This window comes from Zosterops lateralis (genome assembly GCF_965231275.1).
Source record: "Zosterops lateralis genome assembly, chromosome: Z".
NCBI lineage: Eukaryota > Metazoa > Chordata > Aves > Passeriformes > Zosteropidae > Zosterops > Zosterops lateralis.
In genome coordinates, this window is record NC_139800.1 from 43762172 (window position 1) to 43780961 (window position 18790).

General features: G+C 40.7%; 1 protein-coding gene across 1 annotated transcript; it reads right to left on the minus strand.

The window, feature by feature from the left end:
• Positions 1-8804: 8804 nt before the first annotated feature.
• MINAR2 (membrane integral NOTCH2 associated receptor 2) lies at positions 8805-18631 on the minus strand (the record flags this gene model as incomplete). Its single annotated transcript, XM_083883173.1, has 3 exons — positions 18421-18631; positions 9859-10104; positions 8805-8984 (listed from the first exon to the last, which is right to left on the minus strand). Exons 1-3 carry the CDS (start codon positions 18583-18585, stop codon positions 8805-8807), a joined length of 591 nt encoding a protein of 196 aa, XP_083739299.1. The 5' UTR covers positions 18586-18631.
• Positions 18632-18790: the final 159 nt, after the last annotated feature.

Consider the following 18790-nt stretch of genomic DNA (forward strand, 5'->3'; position numbering starts at 1 on the left):
TGTTACTGTATCTCACATCACCATGCTGAATAATGAAGTTAAAATGGATTAAGAAAACAACAGCAGAAAGAAATTTTATTTTCAGCAAGCATTCAGTCCCCAGTCATAACATCTTAAGACATATGCAGAGGAGAAAGTGGGGAGGATCTTTTTCATTAAAAGAAAGGGTCATGTCTCGAGAGTGACCTGATCCCACAAGAAGTTTCAGTGGGAACCAGCAGAGATGACCAAAGCTGCCTGCGCAATTACCCCAGTTGCAGGGCTGCTCCACTCCCTAGGTAGCCAGGACAGCCTGCTGAGCTGCTTCAGTGTCCAGCTCCTTGTCTGAGCTCCCTGTCTGACAGGCAGGGTGCCCACACCCCTAAGTGCCCTTGGCAGAGCCAGCTCAAAGCTGTGTGAGAAATGCAGCTTTACCGACCTCTGTTTAATTCAGGATTGAAAATACCCTGAAGAGCATGCTTGGAGCAAGAGGTGTACAACTGAGGATCCAAGAAACATTACAGGTGTCAAACAAATGGAAAGGTCACTGATAGCTGCTTGCTGCCAGGATGCAGACAGAGGAAGGTCAGGCACTTTGGCAGCATCTGACTGAGCCATCATCACACCTGTTGTGTCCAAACTCAGGGGTGCAGGGACTAATCCACTGTAAAGGAAGGAGATCTCACTTGGAATGGAAGCAGACTTTCTGATGGCAGAATTGCCTTCTGAAAACAAGGTCACTGACTCCTCACTTGTCATTGGGGTGGGGACACAGCACTGGGGGAAGTATCTGACCAAGGCACATACTCTTAAATGTAGTCACTAAGGTAAAATTCAATGGACTTCACTATACAGATCCTACCATCAAATGCCTTTATTTTTGTCAAAAAACACCCAAAGAAGCTGATTTCTCACTTCAAGGTCAGATATGCATTTAGGCCCTTAGTGAATTCTTCTCTCTCTCGGCAGTTTGCAGTGTATTGCAACATTCATTTCCGTACAACATTACTGCTATAAACCCTTTTACTCACTTGTTTTCTACTGCCTCGAGATTTAACAACTTGCCAATTTAACACACTGCCTTCCAGGCTGCAAACAATATCTCTACTCCATGTGTCTGGACAACCCATTTCTCTCTAGCTTTGAGCTTTGCATAAACTTATATTTTCAACTTAATTACTTTTAATATTCAGTATTTTGACCCATATGTAAAAAGCCAGATTTGTTGAATCGGCTCGTTCAATTCTAAAAGCCTTGCCCAGGATTTATTCTTGTCCTATGTCACATTTCAATCAGGGATTAAAGCCTGATTTAATGTCATAGCTTTCTCTTTATCCTCAGCTTAATCTTAATAAATTAGGAGGCTTTCCATTCCATTTCTTGTTGTTTTATTTTTAAACAATGTCTATAAACTGTGCTATAAGGTAACTTAATACTGCAGGCATTTCAGAAGTGTTTATGGGGTGCAATAACTTGTCAGACCTTTAGAGCAATACAGACCATTTCAGATAACATGGAGCTTCCAGATTCCTTACTTGAATGTTTTCCCCCACAAATGATTCTGAAACTTGATGCAGTTCATATTAAGAAATGGACATTAAAAAATGAAAGTAAAAATAAAAATTTAGGCCCTCAACTATGCAAATTATCCACATGCTAGTTTACTAACACTTGGTTCAGTTGACATCCCAATGAGCTGAGAAAATATTTATGGCATTGCTCATTAAAAAGCCAGAGAACTAATGCAAATTTAAAGATTGAATGCCCTGTGCTCATTTTAGCCTAAAAGCTACTTTTATGAGGCACACAGTCTCTCCTCTAGCAATTCACCAGCAGGGCTAGTCACACACAGAACATTATTCACTAATGGCTTCTGTATCCAGATTATTTTATATCCCAAGCAGTTTCACAATGTTATCATTCTTACAGTTCAGAAAATAAAAGACCATATGTATGGTATATGGGTACCATATGGGTATAGAAAAGAAGAATCAGATTTTGAACAAAACCAAACACCTCCCACAACAAAACCATCCCCTGTTATTTCCACTATCTTTATCACTTCCATTTCTAAGAAAGGACCAAGATATTTAGAAGAGAGACCCAAACAGTTGAACAAATAAACACTTCAGCATGCATACTTATATGTGGGTTTTCAGTATTCAGTTGTGCCTAGAGAAAAGCAGCTTTAAAGGCTGAACAGCCACGCACACCCACAGGTATTAAAAATAGCAGTCTGCCGAATTTGAAGCAAATAAGCCAAATACTCAGTAGATTGGTGCTGTGTATTGAACAATAATTGTGCTGCCATAAAGCTTTCTGCCTTCCACCTTAACTCCACAATGCTTCCTCCAAGAGGACTAACCTTACCACAGGCAACAAGAATTCCCACAGATGAACTCAGCTACAATAGTTTCAATTTACTACAGCAGCTGCAGCAAATTGATTTCTGAGCTGACAGTGGCCTATTGGAGAATTTCCAAAAAGAGCACCATCAACACAGAGGAAACTCCAGAGAGAAACAAGCCCTCTTCAGGAAGGCTGCTTCATATACTGAGTTGTCTGCGAAGCTAAATACATGGATGGAAAAAAATAATGCACACCAACTCAAGATGTGTGTGTTTTCACGAAAATGACATAGCAAGTCATGCTGCTATGAATTAACCATTCTTCCCTCTCAGCCTAAAAGTTGCCTGCCAACTGGTTACAATAATACATTGAAAATATAATTGTGTACAGGATTTTGTTGTTGGGTTGCCTTAATAAAATGTAATATATCAGAGGAGTCCCGCATTTTTTTCCACAACCAAATGATTTACAATAGGTCCGGTGAGGAAAAAGAACTCTTAACAGTATGTAATTTGTAGCTGAATATTTTGACTCTTGGATTCAGTGTCTCATAATCAGCATTTAGCCATATCAGGAACATTGCAACAAATTTCCCGTTGCAAAGACTCACAAAGTCAGCTTCCATGTTTAGAAAATCCTGGCAAGTATCTCTGTCAGGAAGAGGGTTGCCTGTCAGGATGCACTGTCACCACTGACCAGACTGGCTGCTCCCAGGCAGAAGCTCACTAAGAAACAGCTGCAAAAGGAAGAAATCAACAGGGACAGAGGGATCTGGTCAAAAGCTGCTTACCTAAAGTACATGTTCATTCAAACTCCACCTCAGCTCAAACTTGAACTACATCTGTTCTCCAGCAGACATTTGCTTGGAATGTGTTTTTGTTTGGAGAGGAGGGGAGGGGACGATTGTCCCACAAATCCCAAATCTTGAAGTTAAATCTTTTACAGATTAAGATTAATGTAATTACATATTTCTTCTTACATGAAGAAAATTATTTTTCTCTACCATCGTTCTGTTGTCCTCCTTTCATACAATGGACTGTAAGTGGGCACAGGCCTATCAAACTTGGCTTACAACTCTGAGTTTGCAGTGCCACTAGGTTGCTGAAAAATTAATTGAACCATGGAACATTGCATGACTAATCAAGGAAATTTAAAAAAAAAATAAAAAAAAAAATCCTAAAGGCATTTTTCACAAAGGAAGCTATATAGGAGGAAGTGCTGTTGCTAAATTAAAAAGTGTACTCCACTTAAAATACTAGATGCTAAAATCTATCTTGTGCAACGAAGATATGATACATTTTATCTTACACTTGTTACTTTTTACAGTAGATAACTGCTGGTCTAACTTTTCAAATCTAGATACATCTTCTAACCAGTAAAACCATATAAGAAAATAGTTGACAGAAGCATTGCATTTGTTTTGCTGGATGCTGTCTGATGGCTGATTAGATCCCCATAAATTTGTATTTCAGTGAATTACTCAACTTACAGGAGCATAACCATGTAGACACACGATCCTTAGAGGGTATTCGGCAGCCTGATCTGCTTCAAAATATCTCTATTGGACTTGGGTAGGGAAGTTTGTGGCAGACTTTCCTGACCTTTCAGTGATAGACAGTAGAGATGCACAGCATCCACATAGGCTGAGCTATTATGGTTATTCATTCACCATTCATTAACCGAAGTATCATAATTAAAGGAGTAACTTCTGCCCTACCCAGAGATATTTATAGTACATTACTCACAAATCACATTGCTTCTTTCTTTTTCAAATCCTGATGTGACCAGCTGATTTTACTCATGGCAAATTCAAAAATGTCTCTTTCCCTCCCCCTTTTTTCTAATTGACCTTGCCTTCTGTAATAGGTGCATTGGAAGGAAAAAAATTAGGCTAGAAGATGAAAACATGTACCCTGCCAAATCAAAAAGCCCTGTTAGATCCTTTTCATGGACCAAGTCTGTGCTGAAGAGGAGTGGTAGATGCAGTTTTCCCAAATTGTGCCTGTTGAACTGCCAGAACCAAGCAGGACTCTGTTTTCAGCAATTTTACAAGCCAAAATCAAATAAAATGAGAGCATGGTTGCATATATCTGGACATGTTTGGCATGAAAAGAATGAAGCAAAGGAAGAGAAATGCGGAGAATTTCCTCAACAAAATCTTCCAACATGTTCTAATTAATTGGGAGAATAGTTGTAGTGAAAGCCAGTAAAAAAGGTCGATCAATTAAGTGATTTTAAAAGCTAATCCTTATTTACTGGAGAAAAGGTAATTTCTCTAAAATCACTTGTGAAATATAGTAATTGCCAGTGCAATTATAAGTGGGCACAATCTGCAGAACTCTTACTTGCTCTCCAGGTTGCTGCTATGCAGTCCATAAGAGAAATTCCTGCATGGTATTGTAAATGCCAGTTTTCCCAATAACAGCTAGTATTCTACAACAGTTATACCACTGTCCTACATCTTTTTAGAGGTGCTGGTAAGATATTGATGAATCAGCTTGGTGTGGTATATTAAGAAGTTTCACTGACTACATAGGAATCTTTGCTGCTATGTGAGCTGATTACTATTGGAATAAAAATTTTAAAATCATGCCAAGGTTTGTTTATGTTCTGATGCCAACCTGACTTCTTTCTTATCTTTAAAGTCTTGTTGAAGATAAGTTTTCCACAGGGCGGCAGGAAAGGGACCTGGGGGTCCTTGTTGCAAGTTGATCTTGAGCCAGCAGTGCCCTGGCAGCCAGGAGGGCCAGCCCTGTCCAGGGGTGCATCAGGCACAGCATCGACAGCCAGGCAAGGGAGGGGATTGTCTCACCCTGCTCTGAGCTGGGGTGGCCTCACCTCGAGTGCTGGGGGCAGTTGGGTGCCACAATACAAAAAAGACATTAAGCTATTGGAAAGCATCCAAAGGAGGGCTGTGAGGATAGTCAAGGGTCTGGAGGGGAAGATTTATGAGGAGTGGCTGAGGTCGTTTGGTCTGTTCAGCCTGGAGGAGACTAAAGGGAGACTTCCCTGAGATCTTCAACATCCACACAAGGTGAAACAGAGGAACAGGCACCAAACCCTTCACTCTTGTGACCAGTGACAGGACTTGAAGAAATGGAATCAAGCTGAGTGAGGGGAGGTTTAGGTTGGATGCCAGGAAAAGATTTTTCACCCAAGGGGTGATTGGGCACTGGAATAGGCTCCTCAAGAAATTCTTCACAGGTTCACAAAGGTTTTGGACAACAGTCTCAGGAACATGGTGACATTATTGGGATATCCTTTGCAGGCCCAGGAGTGGGAGTTGATGGTTCTGATGGGCTCCTTCCAATTCAGCATATTCAGCATATTCTGAGATTCTGTGAAGGTATGAAATTATATGCGTAACTATGCTCATAGGGCAGTGAATGTAGATCACAGAGATTACTTACTGGAAACTTACCTAGTAGAGTTGTTTCATCCATGGAATCATATAATGATTAAGGTTGGAAAACATGTCTAAGATAATCAGTGCCAACTCTTAAACCACGATGACTGCAATGGCCACTAAACCACGTCCAAACAAACCATGTCCATATGTTTCTTGAACACTTCCATAGGTGGTGACTCCATCACTTCTCTGGGCAACCTGTTTCAGTGCATGACAACCATTTCAGTGAAGAATTTTTTTATAGCCATGCCAAACCTTCCCTGGCACAACTTGAGGCCATTTCCTCTTGTTCTGTTGTTTGCTATCTGGGAAAAGAGGCTGACACCCATATATGTAGAACTTCTTTTCATGTAGCTGTAGAGAGCAACAAGGTCCCCCTGAGCCTCCTTTTCTTATAGTTTTTTAAGCACTTTTGGAATACACTAAGCATTCTGTTCTCCAACCATCAATACTGATGCTAGTTTATTATGTTGTCTGATGACTTATGTTCTTCAGTCTCTGTCACTAATGAATTAAAAGAACCCCAAACTACCCAAACCAACAAAATCAAAAAACTCACATAACAAAAGAAACAACACACAGCAGTGTCTATCAAGCAAAATTTTAATTTTTTTCTACAATATTTGTAAAGTAATGCTGCATCAAGTGGTTAAAGAAGGGGTGTCTAATGTATTGTTTTTAGAGTTAGCACATACTACAAAGGATCCTGAGGCTTCACCACTCTCCCCTGAAGAATGGTCTTTGTCTCGCAGTCTCTTGAGCTGGTTGGTTCCTCTCAAAATATTTGAGTGTTGTTTATTTTCCCATTATCAGGAGCACAGTTGGCTTTTACACAGACAATGGGCTCTCGCCACGCGAGCGCACTGCGAAGGGCGCAGCAGCAAGCCCCTTCCTTCACGGGCGGGTAGACGCTCCCGCAGGGCACGGAGGAACCTTCCCATTCCCTGCTGGGACCCCGCAGGCTGCGCCCCTTCCGGGGAGCCGCTGGAGCCGCGGTGTCCCTCCGCCCGCCGCGCTTGGCCGCCAGGGGTCACCAAAGGAGCCCGCATCGCCACCGCACCCCCGGAGCGCAATGAGACTGCCGGCCCTTCCCCTGCATCCGAGAGAAACAGGACATTATTTAAAAAAAAAAAAAAAAAGTCCAAACTGCGATGTTCGCGCCTGACACGTTTTTGGTCTTTGCTGGCTATCCGCTAGGTGACAGCAGTGAAATCGGACTAAAACAGCCCGTGGTGAACTGGTGGAGAAAACGGCTTTATCCTTTCAGCTAAGCCTTCGCAGAGTAATGCAGTTGAGAAACTCGCGTTATTGGCTGTTTTCCTGGAAATTACAGAGCTCTTTGCTTTTAGGCTTCTAGCCTGCAGGCCTCAATAATTTACAAAAGTACATCTCTGCATTATATGCAATGCACTTAAAGCAAATGTACTTGGGCTGGAAAAAAGTCAAGTATTGTTGGTTTAATGTGAGTAGTTACTTTATAACGTCAGTTATTAGTCTTGTAAAATACTCCCAAGCTCTTACTTTCGTAAACTGAATGGGCCTGATCTTTCAGACAAGAGCCCCCATCTCACTGAAACTGCAGGAAGACAGGAGACTGAGTTCCCTTGTATATTTACAGTAATGTCCAATTTTGTAACAGGGATACTAACTTTATTCACATTCATTTAAATGCTGCTACTCTTTTGCTGTTATCTGCACACCAGATTAAAGCAGTAAGTTTTTTTAACTTGAATTTTTTAGGTTGAATCTTCATACTAATTATAGTATAAGTGAGAGTAAGGTCCAAGAAGTCACAGCACACACAAGAATCAGTCATGGACTTGATGAGAAAGAAGGAATGAAATACACTTGTCTGAAGATGAATTCATCTTGACATGAGTTAAAAAACTGTAAACCTGCGGTAAGTAGGGCCCATTCTAGAATTCAGAGAGGACAGTACAAACTTTCTACCTTAGTTCTATTCCTGACTAATCCAAAGCACGTTCTGTGGGACAAGAAGCAGACCTGGTACAACCGCAACTTTCCAGCTTCTGTGCATCTGTGAGATTCTCTTTCAAAAGGGAAATCTCTATCTCAATATTATTCATAGGTCCTTAAACACCAAATACAGAGGTATAAAGGGTTTGTAGCACTCAGAGTATCTTTTCAGAAAGGAAATAATTGCTTAAAATTCTTGTCTCCCTGTTCGCTCACTTTTTATTTTGTCATTTTATCTAATGTTTTGATTCTCCTGAATTATTCTGAGGTATATTAACTTAACTGTCTGTGCTCTCTAAACATTTCATTTTGTTCCTTTGATTCACAAAGATCCTTTTTCACAGCCTGGTTATATAAGTTTAAATTTTTAAGGTGCATTTATTCCAGTTTATATGACAGTACTCCCCAGATTTTGTTAAAAAAGCAAACAAACAAAAAAAAGTCACTCCATCTTTTGGGATGACAGAAATGTTACACATTGAAAGAAGATGACCTAGTGATAGAAGAATTTTGTCACAAGTCTCAGGGAATATTTTTGATAGAAACTCAGTGATCTAATTTTTGTTTTTCTTCTCTGATGAATGCAAGAAAATATTTATGCATTTAGGCTGGTTTTTACTACATGCTGCATCGTTGCACCAATGGATTCAGTCACTAAGTAATGTGTTAATTTTTCTTTTATAATGCTTTTTGATATCTTGAATGATGCATTAAAATGCTTTTCTGTATTCTAAAAATGGCTATCATGAAAAGACAAAGAGGATGGTAGGTGTTTATTAGAAGAAATAGTCAGCTGGTTGTCTATACATACAATATGTAATATACCACACATTATGACTTAAATCGCTAGTCCAAAAAAGGCACTAAAAGAGATGGAGTTTTCTTTTTAAATTACACTTGTAAGGAGACATTCAGACATGCTCAGAGTATTTGTCTCTTTTCAGGGTCAAGTCCTTGTGCTGTACAGGAATGTTTTAAAGAAGTGATGTCAAATAAATTGTGTTTGTGATTAAAAAAAATGAAATTCAAGTAAAACTATAATTTTAATAAAAATATTTATTGAAAAAGGTTCCACAATCATTTGGCTATACTAAATAAGTAAAACACTAAGTGTGATTACAGTAATTAGGATGCAAATGGCTAGTACCATGAGCAGAATGATTCGGCAATATTTTGAATGCTTTTTTTCTCTCTCCTTTTTTTTTAGCAAGGTATCATACCCAGGAGTATAAATATCCCCCATCCAGAACTGTAGATCATTAGGATTTTCCTAGAAAAAAAAAAAAAAAAACAGAAAATGAAATCAGTTTCTCTGTTTTACACAGAAATTCATTAGAACATACCCAGAAGTATTTTGGCTATCATCAGATACTGATTAATGAATTTAAGACATCACAACACATATGCAAGACACTTTCACTTGAATGTAGGTTGTGCTACTTTCCAGATGCTGCAAATGTTCCACTGGGGAAAATTAAAACCACACTTTTCATCCAGGAACCAAAACTAGGACACCAGCCATTGAAATGTGTTTAAAAAACCCAGAACAAACCATGTTGTGTTCTCAAGAAGAGATGTCATTGTATAAACACAGGTCTGGCTCCCTTTTCAAAAAATGGAAAAAAGGAGGGAAAAAACAACCAAAACCCACCACTACCACCACCACCAAAAAAAAAAAAAAAAAAAAAAAAAAAAAAAAAAAAAAAAAGTAATCCTAAAAGTGATTTGTGCCAACCCACAGGGAGGCAGGATCCTGTGTAGTGTGGATGAGGCTGAGAAAAATATAGGTAATTTGAAAACAGAATTTTGCTATGAACAGTTATTAAAGTGACTACATAGTAATTAAATGCCACATTTGTAGTTCTTCCCTGTATAAACATGGAAGCTGAGTTGTACAGTGTTGTGGTTTAAGAGTTTTGTTTTTTTTATCAGGGGTCATGTACTCTAAAATTTAAATTCCTGGAGTCTCTCCAGATATGTAGACTTCTTTCCTGATCAGACTCCTGTTAGTGTCATGTCTGTACCACAAAATACCTCCATATTTACTTCTGTAATCCCACCTAAAAACCTGCACAGTGGTTTATGCATGCACCACACAGCCCACAGCAATTCACTTGCTCAAACACAGCACATCAGCCAATTACCTTCATGTGGCTGGCCAAGTTAAAGTGCAGTGACTGTCTGTCATAGTCTTGCACAGTCCAGGAGGGGCTCTTTTTCTTCTCCTCCCAGTCATCATCCACATGGATATCACTGTACAATGGGTTGCTCTTGATTGTGGATTTCAGGGTGACGGGAGTAATGTGTTTCCCCAGAGATTTGTCTATTATTTCTTGACTCACCATGTTCAAGTCTAAGCCTGGCAGCTCAGTGACAGTTTTCTTTTCTCTCTGTAAGACACAAGTTAGATCAGAACCTGGCTTTCATTTGCATTTCCTACAATACAGGCCCCCTTCCAGAATTATCACTTATAATGCAACAGAATCATTTTAAAACTACATATGCAACCATTTTTCTCCTTCTGGCAAACTTCTACAGTGAGGGAGATTGAGTGCTCAATCCAGACAGATTTCCTCCTTCTGGGGAAAGCAGGTGGGTACAATCTGAACATTAAGTTCTTTTGCAAATGTGAACTGACATTATAATGCCTGCTGGAAGAAAGCCTCTGCTTAGTGCTATGTGAACTGCAGTATGAAACATTGCTATGGAGAACTGCAGTAGAACATTATGGCTCTGGTGAAAGCTGTGGATGTGTGATGCAGAAGCAAAGATGTAAGGACAAACAGAATGATCACAGGGGCAATGGTGTGTAAATGATAACCTCAACTGGAAATGCATCTCTGATAGCAGGGGCGTGACTCACAGTTCTGTTCACATTCTGAAATGCTAGACCCATGTTAGGATGTTGAAGAGGCTCTTCATTCAACTGAGGGCACTGTCAGAATTCACAGGTAATTAAATATCTGAGCAGTCTCCCAATATCAAAAGCTATTAAATAAGATCTTTTAGAATATGTGAGTATCAAAGGAGGAGGAAGAACAGCCTGGTGGGATCATAATTTTTGAGAAATCACAAGCTGCCTCTTAAAACAGCACTAAGGGCCTCTTTAGGGGTCTCTAAAATAGTAGTTATGACAATTTTCAATCTGTAATTGCTTGGAGGAATGCAATCAGACTCTTTAGTCCAAGCTATTCAACATTTGTCCCAAACTTCTGTCCCCAAGACTTTCAATTGTCCTTGATCTATGGTACCACAGTGTGTTGGCTACCTAAGACCTGCTTTTTGTAGATTACACTAATATGTCTCCCATCTCTCAGGATTTTAAAACCAACACAGAGCAAAGTTATCCTTCCTCGTAAGTACTTTTGTCCTTAGGAGCTTTATGTTGAGTCAAGGGGAGCCTTGGCATGACCCAGCGGTCCTGTGTCAGGTATGCTGGGAGGGGGCAAACTCACCCCTCTCCTGCTCTCAGAAATCACAAAGGTGTGGGCAGCACCTGCTGCAAGATGCACATAAAGTAAAATGCACACAATAAACAGCCAATGGAGAACCAATGGAGAAGCTGAGTCTTGAGAAACTTACTTCCATGTAAGGATGACTTTCTCTGAATTTGTCACTTTTACTGAGACCTACAGGTTTTAAGATACTACAGGGCTGGATAGACTTCAGCTGCAAAAGGGCTAGAGGCATGTCCTGCTGCTTCTTCCACCTTTCTGGTGGGAGCTCAGGGCATCTGATCTGCTGTGCACTGCCTTTGGGAACCTCTTGGACACTTCATCAAGTCAGTAAAGGTCCCTAAGATGATAGCAAACTGTTGGCTCCTTCTGCTTGAGTAATTTTCTGTCCTCTTTATGAGCTGGTGAATCCACTTTCAGTGGAAGTCAGCTGCTATGTATGTGTCATCACCTACTCCATGACTACAATATCTGTGTGCATGTATAGACTTGTATACACTGGTCTGAGGCTGGCAGGTGTAGAAGGAAGTATAAGGACTGATTTCTTTCAGAAAGTGAAGGTGGAGAAGAGAAAACAACAGACTTTGTTAAAGAAATTCTAGGAGGAAGCATCATGCTGGCATTCCTATCACTAAATCCTGCAGAAGTGACTAAGCATGTTTCCCATTAACAATAGTCATTAGCAGGCAGGTGGATCCTTAGTGACCTCCCATCCTTCTGTTAATTCATAATTTCCATATGTCATTCCTTAGCCTTCATGTATCCCCTGATAATATTACTCTGCATTGCAGTTAGAGCTGGCACTGAAGCCCTATGGGCTGTACTGGCCAGATTTCAGCTGAGCTGGTGTTTTTAACTGCCTTTTCTTTCTGACTGCATTTTGTTATATTTATTTTATTTCTTATTTAAGATTTGTCATTGACCTTAATGACTCTTCCCTCAGGCTTGCTAAATAGTTGAACTTGGAGAACATTTTGTTGAAGAACGTGAACTGTGTCACCAGGGGATGATTGGTCTCCCTAGGCTAAAATGTTGTGAAAAGAATGTGACTTGACAGTAATTTTTAAAGCTGTTTTAGATAAAATTCTCCAAAACGTGTAATAGGTGGCTTGATGTAAAAATTTGTTCATAAAAACCGTGCTTTGTGGCAAAACTTTTTTCCCCTGCTGCCTGAAGTACCTTTCTTTTCATGGCCATGAGGAAAATGTGGTGGTATGGAGCAGATTAGAGAGGGAATAGATTGGGAAGGGCAACTGGGTTTTATCAGGAGAACTGGACTGAATTTGGGGTAGGAAATAGTTTGCAGGAATTTTGGAGAACAGACATTGAAGTAGCAAACTGATTGGGAGAATGTACTTGAGTAGAGCAGATGCTTGATTGTAAAATTTCTGCAGTAGACATGTCCTACAGACTAATTAGGGAAATGAAAGGACACAAACTGGAATCACATGCAAACCCCTAAAGTTTTAGGTCAAAGAAATCATACAAAGAATTAGAAACAATATTGCACTAAACTTACGCATTTCTGGAGGCAGAGAAACTTAAGATTAGATAACAAAAAATATACTTGCTACTATTAATTCTTGCAAAAGCTACTTCTTTACATTTTCTTTCAAGATTCAAAACACCTCCCAACCTTCGTCGCAGACTCTGATTCATGCAGCAAACATTCAAAGAAAGAGAAAAGTATTGCAAATTTAGATACCAATATCCATTACAGAATTCATACAATACACACTGAATATAAGAAGACAGAGTGAATGAGGCTGGAACAAAACAAATTAAAGGTAATTTATGTTATTATTCACTGAATGGAAGGGGTGAACAGCAAAAAATCAAAGGAGCAGTAGTTATGAACAACATTGAAAACTGTAGATGAAATATGTGAAATACTTATTTAACAAGATTAAAAGTGCTCAACTTTGAAACACATGGCTGTGTTTGATCTATATATAGTTCAAGTGTAAGAACACTATTATAACTGGTTAATAACCCATTTTTCACTGAGAAAAGTATGTCCCTCTTTGACAGACCCAGAGAGATGTCATGTACAAGTACTAGTATTTTGTGAAAAGCCCAAAGATCTACAGAGGGTCAATGTTAGTTCCATCACTGAGTTAGTTTCATCACATGTGCCTACTCCATGTTTTTCTCTTGCTCATTATTTTATAATGCAATTCATGCATACATCACAATACATATAGCTAAAATTATAATTTAGTCTTTATTACTAGGAAACATTTTTATCTCATTTGTATCTTGGCTTCAGCCTCCTGTTCCCACTACTATTGTTGTTGATAGCACTGAAACAACCCAAGAGCCCAACCATTCTTTTCTCAGCCTGGTCTCACCCAGGACACCAACAGTTAAGGCTAGACCTTGGTTTCAAGCCCATCTACCTGAAAGAAGAGAACAAAGAGTCAGTTAAGCAATTGAGGAGATTTACTTCCTGGAAATCAAGCTTTTCTTTCCTTTCCCCACAAGACAGAACCTTTTGGGGTCAAAGAAAGCCTTGAGCTAAGGCCATGGGCAAAAATCCCCATGCTCAGAGTGAGAGAAATCTCACCTGCAAGACCTCATGGGAGCTCCCTATGTAGATTAGAAAGTTCTCTGTTCCTCTTGGTTACTTTTCACCAGAATAATTTGCATATTCCTAATCCTCTCTCCTGATTGGTTCTCTGCCCTCAGACTCTGCCCTTATCCTACCCTATCTAAATTACTGTAACCCCCTAGCCCTCACCTTTTTTGGTGCATTCTATTCTGAGATGGGTGTGCTGTTTGTTGTTTTGCTTCTTATTAAAATGGTTCCTTTTCCGGGCACCAGATCATGCCTGTTTCATCTATTTCGCCATTAAAGGGACTTTTGCCCCTAAAATCCCATGGTGACACCCGGCCTTCCTATCTGGGCCCAGGCTGTCACAGAACCAGTTTCTCTGCTCCCCTAGCCAGCCCCACTTTCCACCTGGTGTTGGCGATGATGTTCAGGGAAAGTAAGAAATGCTGTTGGTGGGCAGCTACTGCTCAAAGTTTTAACCAAGGCAGTCCTACAGAAACCTACAGCCACTATTTACTGCAGGATTTGTTTTATAACAGCTTTCTCAATCCTAATGAAACTAGCATGGTGGTCACTATATTTGTTAGTAGTTTGTTTAATACTATAACCCTCTGTTGTGCAAACAGATTGTAACAGATTGTGGAGGACTCCTCCCTGCACTCGTAAGGACATTTTTTGGATGTAGAGAACTATTTTGAAGGCAGACAAAAGGTCTGACAGACAAAAAACTGCCAGGGTGTAGCCAAGAATCCCTGTGTTAGGTGTATCAACTGTATAGGTATTGCTAGACATTTAGAAAATAAAAAAGCTTTTTTGCTATGAAGAATATTAGCACTTGAGAGCTTTGTTCAACAAACCACATTACATAGGAGATGCTATGGAAAAGCAATAGGGAAGGCAAGCATTAACCAAAGGTGCAAAAGGAAATATGAAAGACAGTAGGGCACACAGCTCATATCTAGGATTCCTGAGAAAGCTGAGCAGGTCCAGACAAGGCCTCAAAGGTGATCAGAAAATGTCTTCTCCTGTGAAGACAGCTTGAGTGGGCTGGGTTTGTTCAGCTGGGGGAAGAGAAGGCTACAGGAGTAGAAGGCCATGTAGCAGCCTTCTAGTACACACATATATCTTGTCAGATATCTGATGAGAAAGCTGAAGAGAGATTTTTTACAAAAATAAGACAAGGGAAATGGCTTTAAACTGAAAGAGAGCAGGTTTAGATTAGCTATAAGGACAACATTCTTCCCTGTGAAGATGGTGAGACACTTGAACAGGTTGCCCATAGAAGTTGTGAATGCCCTCTCCCTGACAGTGTTCAAAGCCAGGCTGACTGGGGCTTTCAAGACACCTGTTAAGTGGAAGACATCTCTGCCTATGACAGGGGAGTTGGAATCAGATGACTTGTAAGGTCCCTTCCAACTCAAACCTTCCTATGATTTCATGATTCTAGGAATGAATTTTTTCTTAAGGAAGGAAATGGAAGGAATCTGGATTCCTTGTCAGAGACATTAAGGCAGCCTCAGGTACTGCAAAACTGAAAAGCCACCTGACAATGACAGGAATGAGATCAGTAGATGATAAACACTTCAGCCAAAGTGACAGGGGTATTTAGAGAAAAGTGAATATTCATATGGACTATTTTAATTGTGCATCACTGATAATACTTGTAATGAATTGTTTAGTTAAAAAAAAGTGTTTTATCTGTCATTGGTAATGCCGTTCTGCAGGGCTGTGAGTTCATTATATAAAAACTTTTGTACAGTCTCAGACCAAAGCTCCTGCCAACCTTGCAGCTGGCTCTTATTGTGGCCAGTTGCAGATGTCTAGGGAAGAATAAGGGAGAGAATGGAAATACATAATGCACGTATGAGCCAGGGAACAAAGAAGTGACTCTAACCCAGCACCTAACTTACAGATTTTATAAAACCCTCTTGTCCTGGTATACTGAGAAACAAGCAAAGAAAGGACATAGGCGTTAACTCATATGTAAGGCCAAAAAAACACCCTGCCAAGAAGTAGCACGCTGCTAAGACTGAATGCTCTCTGCTGTCTTCCAAAAATGGGGGGGTAAAGGGAAATATAAACAAGACTGAGAAGTCTGAGAACTGCAGAAAACTACCAGGCTGACTACAGGGGAGACACGCATGAGAAACAGATATGGAGGATTAATCATTGGGTGTGTGCTGGGCATTAAAACATATTTGTGGGGCAAAGAGTCCAGCAGGACTGGAAATTGTCAGAAGAGCAGGATGCGGTCAGCAGTGATCCATTTGCAGGAGAAAGTCTCTGCTTTTTATGCTGCTTTTCACAAGGAAGGGCCAAAATTCCTGGACTACTTTATGGTTTGTTTTAGTCAAAGTAGACGATGAAAGTACATGCCAGGCAGAGAAGGTGTTTAGTTTGCCTAATACCAAGGAGGAAAGTAAGAAGAAAGACCAGCAGCTTTTTGTCATTACATGAAGCTGCTTTTTATAATGGAAACAAATTTTAAAACTTACAGGTGGAGAAAACACATAAGCACTTCAGTGCATTTGAATTTAAGTGATCTCATAATAAAGGTTTGGAAGAGACCACAAACATACCACTGAGCAGTCACTTTGCATAGGGACCTCTGAGTAGCATTAGTTTTTTAAAAGAATATTAACTTCTAAAGAGGGAATTTAGGCTACTGTCAAGGTTTAATGACTTTAGGAATCTTTCAATCATGAACACATGTTCTGAAATTAATTCTCTCCCCCTCCCACCCCCCTTTTTCCATTTCTGAATTAACTAACCCTTAACCCCATTATCTCTTTCATCTTGAAGTGAAATATGTTATTCCTGCATCATTAGTTCTCCACCATGCCATCGTGTCTCAGAATTCTAATGTCTGGAATTCAGTACTTTTCCCTTTTTTTGATTGTCAGCAAAAGGGGAAAAAGAAGGTGAGCTCCTAAGGGAGAGAGAATGGCACAATGAATCTTATCTCTACAGCTTGAATTCCCTAATGACTACGCTTAAAAGTATAGATGGTGTCCTAGGTTTAACACTTATAAAATATACCAATTTGTGAACTCCATTTTTGGAGGCATGGTGAGTAAGTACAGACATTTCCTTTGAAACAGCCATCCTGGGGCTGGGACACAGAGTTCCAGGAAAACCTTTTCGCTGGTGGCAAAAAAGCAGAGCACAAGTCAAAAAGCACAGGGCTCCCTACACATTTTTAATCCTCCCGCAGCTCCGCAGCTCTGGCTCGGTGACAGCGTGTCCTGATTGACAACAATGGGGAGAAGGATCCCTGCTGCGGAGGAGGCTCTGTGTGTGGCTGCTTCCCTCCCTTCTGCACAAAAGAGGGGCTTAGGTGGGGGGGGAGAGGGTGAGGCCAGCATTGCACCATACCCTACAGTTTGGGATCCTTCAGGCTCCGTCCCTTGGTTAGGGCTGTTTGCATGGGACACTACGAGCGGCCGCGTGTTCCCGGCCCTAGCGCTCCTTGGGGAGCCGCCAGCAAAGATTATACAACACGAGCGGAGTGGCTGGAGGTGCTGGAGTAGGCAGAGGGAAGGGTGTCTGGGCTAAGGAAGAAGCTAGGGAAAGTAAGGGGGGAGCATGGAAGCGAGTGTCACGGGCGGAGTACTTCTGCAACTGGACGAGGATTGGAATGGACTCCGGGAGAGAGCAAAGGAGTTTAGAGAGCTGATGGGGAGAAATGTCTGAAAAGGGAGAAGTGCAGCAGGAAATAGCTGTGGGAGACTTTCAGCATCATTCTCCTTCCTTCCTCCACGTTCAAGCTTTTTGGCTCTTCATTCCCCTGAGGAATCAGACCCCCACCCTAAGGATCCTGAGAATGTAGACCCTTCTCCATCACCCCCCTCACCCCCCAACCACTTATGTATGTCTCCATCCCTTGACAAGAACCAGACCTTGGAGCTTTTGCTCATGCTAGGCGTGGGGAAAGGCGACTGGCTCCCCGGGCAGCAGGGAAAGAGCACTGTGGAGCAGCAAATGGGGCCCAGAGGGGTGTGAGCTGATGCAGCTGTACTGCTGCTGATCCAGACGTGAACTTCTCCTCCGCCAGCTCCAGGGCCTCTGCTAGGCAGTGCACATTTACATTTTTACTAAGGAACTGCTGCTACCTCTATATAATAACCTGGATTAATGCAGTCAGCATGTTTCACATTTTCAACAGTTGTCTTCCCATGTAACAGGAAGGCCAAAGTTAAATGAGAAAAAAAAAAGGGGGGGGGGTGAAAAGAACCATGAAGTTATGGTGAGCTATGTAAATATATGTTTATAGCAAGAATCTCTAACGTTCCTCTAATGTGCTTTTTCATCAAGTTTAAGTTTACCACTTTCAGTTTTAAATTTGAGGGTTTTCTTACTTCTTCAGAGAGCATATTCCATGCACACCTTTAGTACAATTAAGTGGTATTTCACTTCCGTAGACTTTCTAGAAAATGCAATGAAAATGTTACAAATAGCAGTAGAAAGCCTAATACACTGAAATAAAGTCAGTGGACCCCCCTGAAAAGAGTAACTCTTCCATGGAGCCTGATCCTCACTGAGGTCAATGGGAAAATATACAGGAATATTAACAATGCCCATTAAGAGACGCAGGAATCTGAAACTACAGCTGCTGTGTCAATGTCATGTAATTTTTCTCATGATCTTTAAAACAAGGTAGGAAAATCAGGAAAATGTCAGCCTCTTTTAGACCTTACCTGTAAATAGATCCTGTTGTGCCACCGCTGCACTCCAGGTAAAGCTGCTTCTGGGAATTTTGCCCAGTTGGCTGGTAGAAAGGCAGAGCTTTTCACTAAAGATTTAACCTCCAGTTGCAGGAATTTATCAGGATGGTTGTTGTTTGGCAAAACGGAGAGGTCCATGTTTTCTGTGTGGTAGAGTAATAACAAAAACAGCCCCAGCTTCTGCTTCCTGACTGTGCATGCTCTATTATTAATGACGTGAAGAAGGATACGACAGTTTCCTGAAACTGTATCTGACCCCTGTTTGGTATCAGGCTCGCTTATATCATCTACCAATGATAAAAGATTGTTTAGGAGTGGCAGAGCAGACAGGACAAGTTTCTGT